Here is an 8460-nt window from a genome sequence, read left to right on the forward strand (position 1 = left end):
ATAAAAGTACTGTAATAAAACAAACAAACAAACAAACAAACAAAAAAAGAAACAGTTCCGAGAATATCTGATCAAGGTTGGAAAAAACTTTTTGCTTTTGAAAAGTGGACAAAGGGAAAAACTGCATATATAATAGGCAAAGTAGAAAGCTTAATAAAATGGTGGTTTAAACTGTATAGAGAGATTGAAAGAAAGGTAATTCCAGGACATAAAAAATTAGCAAGTTCAAAACCCAAATCTGATTAAATTATCACAATTTCTGTTTTTGAATCTTAGGGCAAAAAAGGGAAGGATACTTTTTCACCCTCAAGTTTTTGTCCCTTGTGTACTTGCCACCACAAAGAATCTTTTGAGAGCTCTCTTTATGTCCTTGTTCCTGAGACTGTAGATGAAGGGGTTCAGCATGGGTGTGACCACAGTGTACATCACTGAGGCTGTTGCACTGGAGTGTGAGCTGTGGGTACCAGCAGAGGTGAGATACACTCCTAGGATTGTACCATAAAATAAGAAGACAACTGAGAGGTGAGATGCACAGGTGGAAAATGCTTTATACTTCCCCTGAGTTGATGGAATTGCCCGTATAGAGGACACAATCTTAGAGTAAGAGTAGAGGATCCCAGCCAGAGGACCACCACCTAGTAGCATAGTTACAAAATAAATCACAACATTATTAAGAAATGTGTCAGAACAGGCGAGTTGGGTCACCTGATTGAGTTCACAGAAAAAGTGGGGGATTTCCAATTCTGGATAGAAGGACAGCCGCAACATCATCAAACATTGTAACAGAGAATGCAGAGCACTTATGACCCAGGACACCAGAACCAGTAGTCCACAGAGCCGAGGGTTCATAATGACCATGTAGTGCAGGGGGTGGCAGATGGCCACAAATCTATCATAGGCCATCACAGTCAGGAGGATATCATCCAATACTGCAAAGAGTAAGGAAAAACCCATCTGAGTGATGCATCCTGAATAGGTGATGGCTTTGCTCTGTGTCTGGATATTCAGTAGCACCTTTGGGACGATGGTAGAGGTGAAACAGATGTCTACCAAAGACAGGTTGGAGAGGAAGAAGTACATAGGGGAGTGAAGGTGGGAGTCTGAGCTGAACACCAGGATGATGAGCAGGTTTCCCAACACAGTGATCAGGTACATGGAGAGGAACAGCCCAAATAGGAGGGGCTGCAGTTCTGGTGCCTCTGATAGTCCCAGGAGGAGAAATTCCAACTCTCTTGTAAGGTTCCCTGAATCCATGAGGTAGAGGTGACTTTCAAAAAAAGAGAAAAAGAACAAAAGCAATTTTCACACAAAGCAGTATTAAATAGCTTTAATCCTACCATTTATATGTTGTAGTTAAAATATTAATTTCAGTATTTTGGAATAGATCTCTTCTCTGCTATGATTTTTCTGTGTTCACTAGAGCATTAATTTTTGTCCCAATCTCTTTTCTTCCCTAAGGTGTTAGTCTAATTACAGTATTAAAGAGAAATTATTCAAATTTTTCCGGAATACAAATGGAGTGCTGATTGTGTGTTCTGCACTGTCTAAGCTATGAGTAGATGGCACTGAAGAACACGAGTCCCTACAAGCCAGTATTGGAAAAAGAATATAGAAGCAAAAAATAGGAATAAATATGACATTACACATGGTGACAAATTCTATGAAGCAGGTCTAAAGGGAAAGTATCCAGGCTGTTCTATTTCTCATGGTTTTTTAGGAAACACCTGCCAACAAGTGACATTTGCACGCTCAACTCAAGAGAGAAAGGGAGGGAGATCAAGGTTGTATGAGCAAGTGTGTATCTGGTAATGGGGAAGGATGGCTGGTACCAAGGCCTTAGGGAGAAGCTGAAGGTGTTTAGAAATTTTCTCAGAGGCAATATCAGAATATATATTGGGCCTTGGTTATGATTTTTTCTGGTTTCTTCCAGTCAGTGGGTCTCAACTGGAAATGTCTTTACACTTAGCAATGCCTGAAGGGATACCACTAAACCTCTACAATTCATGTTCACACAAATAAATACCCCTGTATTTATAATCCATCCCCAAATGTAAATTATAAAAGGTAACAAAATCTAGTTTAGATCAGCATTGCTTCAGTTTCAAATGCATATAGTGTACCCAGAATTCTAACTCAAATTCAGAATCTGACTCAGCAGGTCTTTCAGACTCAGAGAAGCTGTGTATCTGACAAGCACCCAGGTGGTGTTGATTCTGCAGTTCCTGTCTGTGGACCACTCTCTGGGAGGAAAGGCTGTGCTTCTGTGTTAGACTCAATTACAAGTTGTTTCAGTTCCTGTGATTCAAACATCATCTTTGTGTAGAGTTTTGTCAAAAGAGTGTATTCACTCATTCCAGAGGCTATCATTAAATCTGTGTATCTTTTATATAAGGACCCTTGAGTGACACATAATCATAGTATTCTGAAAAAGAATTTGTAGCAGGCAGAATTGTAACTTCTGTAGGATATTCATGTCCTAATCCACAGTATGTTTGAATATGATGTTTTTTATATTAGCTGAAGGATGAGGGTAGCAGAAGAAACAACAGGGCTGCTAATTGGCTGACTTGAAGGTAGAAGATGAGTAGGATCATCCAGGAGGAGAAGGTCAGCACAGTGCTCCCCTAGATGCCGAGAGGGAGACCAGGAGAAAATGTGCCACTGCTGGCTTTGACGAAGGAGGGAGGGCCCTGTGCCAAGGAATGCAGGTGGTCAGAACACAAACTGGAATTAAGAAGGGAGGCTCTCTCCTGAGCCTCTAAGATAAAACTAGCCCCTCAGACACCTTAAGATTAGCCAGTGAGACTTGTGGCAAGCTCTGACACCTAGAACTGTATGACCATAACTGTGGTCACTGAGAACAACTGGTGTGGGAGTGTTTCCCAGCAGTCTCAACAGTCTAATAAAGTCAGTGACATGTGATGGAGGGACTGAGCTTAAATGTCTGCATTGATTAGCTTCCTTGGGAAAGTATATTTTACTTTAAAAATCAACAGGGATTAGAACAGAAATTTAAAGATATTTGGAGATTTCCACCTCATTAGCAGGACAGTGAAGTCATCATGGCATAAATATAAACGTGAACTAGGATGCCTTGGTATCATTAAGATTTAAGATACAATGTGTGGCCTTAATTTTTTAATTTCTGAATTTTCAAAACTATTGTCTCTCAGCATTCTACTTTGGCTAGAATAGAGTGAGCCCTCAATTTATATTACCAAGAGCATGACAGAATCTCTCATTCAGTGTATATAAAAATGTGCACTGCATAAAAAGGCTGAGTGTGGGATAGGAATTTCTACAGTTTGAATAGAGACATAAAAGGACACAAAATCCTAAAATATATGAGCCTCACCAGCAATGAAGTAGAACTATTTAGGATTCCATTTAGACTTATTAAATATTTTCTCATGTGAATATGAAGCATGAGAGAAGATACTGCAATGTCTGTCTCCTTAACTGCTACTGCAAGATGCTGTCTACTTCTACTGGCTGGATCTTTCAATGAATACAAAACATGCTGAAACACATCCTGTCTTGGGATTTTAGTACAAATGCTCTCAACTCACTGCACTGTTCTCCACACCCAATGTTCCATTTCTTTCTCCCCAATCAGGAAAATCACTCACAAGTGTTTTCATTTTCCTGTAGCCATTTCATGCATCTCATTCATTGCACAGCATCTTCCAACTGGACTCCCAGGCCCATTACTTGGCCCTGGAGAGCAGATTCAAACAGACACATCTTTGTTAACATATTAAGTAAACTAAGTATAAATTAGTTCCTTAACCAAGAATACAGAGATATCTGGTCTCAGGACTGGTATGATTAGGGTCCTAGTGACTCAGTAAAAGTTCTCAGGTCCCATTCTCTCTGACCCTTTCCTGATGTACCTACCAGGCTCTCAGACTCCCCTGGATGGGTTTTCTGAAAGGAAGGTTTCCATGTGTAAGTGAGAATTGTTCCCTGTAGGGCTGATGATGGAGACTGAAGTTTTGTCCCACACAAGACAGTAGGAAGGAGTGAAGCATCAGTTCTCGAGCAAAACTTAGGAATCAACAGCAACAACCATGTCCTGTCTACCATCTATGTACAAGCTCAGGTACTGCATGGGTAGATATTCACAACTCTCTGTATATGGGCACATCGGACACATTTCCCTTGTGTTATTCCTACATCTAAGTACGTGATTTCCCCTCGGGCCTCTAACTAACAGGAAGAGAATTTTTCCTAATGATTCTCAGATCTCAAAAGACCATGTTAGAAGCCAGGTGGATTTAGATTTTATGACTCCTTGTCTTGGGTCTCATCTGCTTCCCAGAGGTCTCACCTCCTAGTACTTTTTTCCAACACTGAGTGAACATTTTCTCCAAAGTCTAAGACTATGAAACCCATCAGAACTTTTGATACCCAAGAACTTATTTGTGATAGCAACACTGCTCTGATGTCTCCAGAGCATTGCTATCCCCTCTTCAATGAGGGGAGAACTGTGTTCCTTTGATATACAATACTGGCTACCACACTGCCTGACTTCCTGGTGTGTTTCTCAAAATAAATAGAAATTTCTAATTAATATCACAAGTTATGAGCTGTCATTTAATGTTTCATTATAAATTATGTGCTAATTTTGAGAGGTACCCTTTGATTATTTTATGCTATATAATCTGAACTTAGTACCTTATAGACTTTTCTTTTTTATTTTATTTTATTTATTTTTATTTTTTTCTAATTGTCTATGTACATTTTAATTTTTTGCTTCATTGTTACACATTCAGGAAATGCATTATTTTCTTACTTTTTATTTTTTACTTTATTTTATTTTTTTTTGTCATTTCAACTCAATTTATTTGAGATCTTTCAACATGTATTTTTTTAAATGTTAACTTTTTTATTTATTATGCCATTACATTTGTTCTATTCCCCCCTCCACCCTGCATGCCCCTCCCCCACCATTTCCCCCTTTAGTTCATGAACACGTGTCTCAAATTCTTTAGATTCTGTATTTCCCCTACTATTCTTACCCTCCCCCTATCTATTTTCTATCTACTGTCTATGCTACTTATTTTCTGTACCTTCTCCCCCCTTCTCCTTCTCCCACTCCCCTGTTGCTAATCCTCCACGTGATCTTCATTTCTATGATTCACTCCTGATCCAGCTGTCCTCTTAATTTGCTTTTGTTTTAGGTGTGGTTGTTAATAATTGTGAGTTTGCTGTCCTTTCACTGTTCAACTTTTTTATCTTCTTTTTCTTAGATAAGTCCCTTTAACATTTCATATAATAAAGGCTTGGAGATGATGAACTCCTTGAATTTGATCTTATCTGAGAAACGCTTTATCTGCTCTTCCATTCTAAATGAAAACTTTGCTGGATAGAGCAATCTTGGTTGTAGGTCTTTGGATTTCATGACTTGGAATACCTCTTTCCAGCCCCTTCTTGCCTGTAAGGTCTCTTTTGAGAAATCAGCTGACAGTCTGATAGGAACTCCTTTGTAGGTGACTGTCCCCTTATCTCTTGCTGCTTCTAGGATTCTCTCCTTCATTTTAATTTTGGCTAATGTAATGATGATGTGCCTTGGTGTGTTTCTTCTTGGGTCCAACTTCTTTGGGACTCTCTGAGCTTCCTGGATTTCCTGGAAGTCTAATTCCTCTGCCAGAATGGGGAAGTTCTCTTTTATTATTTGTTCAAATAAGGTTTCCACTCGTGACTCTTCCCCTTCTGGTACCCCTATAATTCGGATGTTGGAGCGTTTAAAGATGTCCTGGAGGTTCCTAAGCCTCTCCTCATTTTTTTGAATTCTTGTTTCTTCATTCTTTTCTGTTTGACCAATATTTGCTTTCTTCTGGTCCACTCCATTGATTTGAGTCCCAGACTCTTTTCCATTACTATCGGTATCCTTTGCATTACCATTCATTTCAATTAGTTTAGCTTTCATATGTTCCTCTAATTTGTGACTAAAATCAACCAGTTCTGTGAGGATCCTGATAACCAGTGTTTTAAACTGTGCATCTGAAAGTTTGGCTATTTCCTCATGGCTTAGATTTATCGGCTCTGGGGCTCTGAGTTGTTCTTGAGCCATTTTTGGTCTGTTCGCGCTGGTAAGTAAGTAAGAGGGGCGAAGCCTTAGTTGTTTACCAGGGTGGGGCCACCCAGGTGGCTGGTTTGTGATGCTGTGTGTGGGGGCGGGGTCAGAGAGGGAGCAATAGCAGTCCTCTCCACTAGCCCAGTGCGTCCCATCCCACCACTCACCCCAGCCTGTTTATCCAAGCAGAATTGTGCGAGCCTGCTGCCCCGCGCCGTGGGGTCTCAATGCTCACCTCTTCACTGGTTTATCTGCACGCAAATGCGCGACCTACCACAGACAGCCAGCCGCGCCTCTTCCCTGTGTGCGCCCGTAGCTAGCCCGCGATCCGAGCCTTCGGCTGCTTGCGTGCCACCAGGTCAGGGATCTTTTTGGTCAACTGGCTTCGCTGCTGGCTTACCTGTTTAGCTGAGCATTTCGTCCTTTTTTTCGGACTCCATATTGTTGATTTTCTGTGTGGTCTGGTTGTGTTTATCATTGTTCAAAATAGTTGTTCTTAGATTTGGTTGTGCATGGAAGCAAGGTGGATCCACCTACGCCTCCATCTTGGTGGAAGTCCCCTTATAGACTTTTCTGATATAATTTTTGAAAAGTCCATTCTTTTAGGTATTACTATCATGACCTGCATTTCCTTTTGCAGATATGGGGCTGGAAGGGCTTTAGGGATTTTCTCAAAGTTATGAACTAAGTTAGGGGTGGACCTTGATTGAAATCTGCCAGGTTGCTTTCAGTTTTCAAACTCTGGGCCTATGATTTTGCCTATGAAACATGTGGAAAGAGCCTATTAACCACCTACAGTATCCCTCACAAGTAAGTATCCCACCCTATTGTTAACATGAGAAGGTGACAAAGCCTAGCCTAGACCAGCACTTCTCCGACTTCAAGATGCATATAAGTCACCCCAAATTACTGTTCAAATCAAGTCCTGGTGGGCCCAGTGGTTCTTAGAATCAAATGAGTTCTAGGCGGTGTTGATGCTGCAGGTGCTAGTCTCTGGACCACAGTTTGAGTAGTATGGCTGGGTCTAAGTTAGAGTCAGGTGTAGTGACTTTTAGGTCTTCAGAACCAAAAATCATTGGCATGTAACTTTGAATGGATAGTGTATATTCACTCACTCCAGAAGCTGTTAAAAATTCATTGTTCAATTATTTTATATAAGATTCATGAGTGACATATGATAAGCTTCTGAAAAGTATCTAATTTGATTTGTTTGCATAAGGACCCTTGTGTGACACTATGGAAATTATTGTTGAAGAAAAATTTGCAGTAAGCAAAAGAAGAGCTTTTAAAGATACTTACATCATAATTCTCATAAACTTGTAATATGTTACTGTTCAATGCAAGACAGAGTTAAAGTAGCAGATGGAATAGTGTAACTAATCAGCTAATTTTAAGATAAAATGCTGTGATTACGTAGGTGGGACTGATGTATTCACCATGGTCCTAACATTGGAACAGGATGGAAGAGTAGTTGGAATCTGAGGGAAACTGAAGGATGCTACATGGCTGGCTTTGAAGATGGAGTAGGGCCTAGTGGCAGGAGAAACTGGGGTAGGAGAGGAAATGGGATCCTCCCTGAAGCCTCCAGAAGGAACCTGGCTCTGCAGATATCTTGCTTTCAGCTCATTGACTCATCAGGCTTCTGACCCTCCAGATCTATAGGTGTATTAACTTGTTTCTTTTAAACCCTTAGTGTGGTAAATTGTTACAGCGGCAATAGCACTGTTATGCAGACACTTATTTAATCATTTTTAGGGGAAAGTGACCATCAGAACCTCAATTCACTTACTTGCATCCCTTGGGTAAGGACATTTTCTGTTGAAACACCCAATAAGTAGAAGAAAGAAATCGAAAGTCAATTTGGAGCTTCTGCCCCATTAGCAGGTACAGAGATCCCTACAATATAAAAGAAAATGTGGTTCTGACTTTTAAGTGTTTGGACATTGAGAGAGGAAAATAATTCAAGACAACTTCCCTGGCCGTGAGGTTGAGTTAGTTGGAACATTGTTTTGTGTATCAAAAGGTTGTGGATTGGATTCCTGGTAAGGGCACTTGCATGGATTTGGGGGTTTGATCTTCCACTGGGGCATGTGTGGGTGGCAATGGATCAGTCTTTCTCATTTGAGTCTCCCTCTCTCTCTGCCCCCTCTCTCAAATCAATGGAAACATGCCCTGAGGTGAGGATAAAGTAAATTATAGACAACCATACTGCTTAAAATATTTGGTGTAAGTTTGTGCATTTTTAAATCTTCCTTTTAATTCAACCTGTCATAATTTTCTTTCCTATCCTCTTCAGTTTTCTCTGAAATTTCCTTTCAACATCAAAGATGGGATTATTGAGTCCATTTATGTACATTTATGCAATTGAATATTTATTAAAT

The 8460-nt window shown here is 40.2% G+C and overlaps 1 protein-coding gene across 1 annotated transcript; it reads right to left on the minus strand.

Annotated features, from left to right (window-relative positions):
• Positions 1-306: 306 nt before the first annotated feature.
• Positions 307-4031, minus strand: LOC128627857 (olfactory receptor 7A10-like). Its single transcript, XM_053668139.1, has 2 exons — positions 3898-4031; positions 307-1267 (listed from the first exon to the last, which is right to left on the minus strand). Exons 1-2 carry the CDS (start codon positions 4029-4031, stop codon positions 307-309), a joined length of 1095 nt encoding a protein of 364 aa, XP_053524114.1.
• Between the last annotated feature and the right edge of the window lie 4429 nt (positions 4032-8460).

Source organism: Artibeus jamaicensis, unplaced genomic scaffold, assembly GCF_021234435.1.
Source record: "Artibeus jamaicensis isolate MK-2021 breed Jamaican fruit bat unplaced genomic scaffold, CSHL_Jam_final contig_477, whole genome shotgun sequence".
Taxonomy (NCBI): domain Eukaryota; kingdom Metazoa; phylum Chordata; class Mammalia; order Chiroptera; family Phyllostomidae; genus Artibeus; species Artibeus jamaicensis.

Bases quoted from the DNA above. Each gene is read 5' to 3' on its own strand.
- LOC128627857 (XM_053668139.1), bottom strand. From the start codon at position 4,031: ATGCTTCACTCCTTCCTACTGTCTTGTGTGGGACAAAACTTCAGTCTC. The intron at 1,268-3,897 runs GTAGGTACATCA...TTTTTTTGAAAG, and splicing joins CAGGGGAGTCTGAGAGCCTG to TCACCTCTACCTCATGGATT.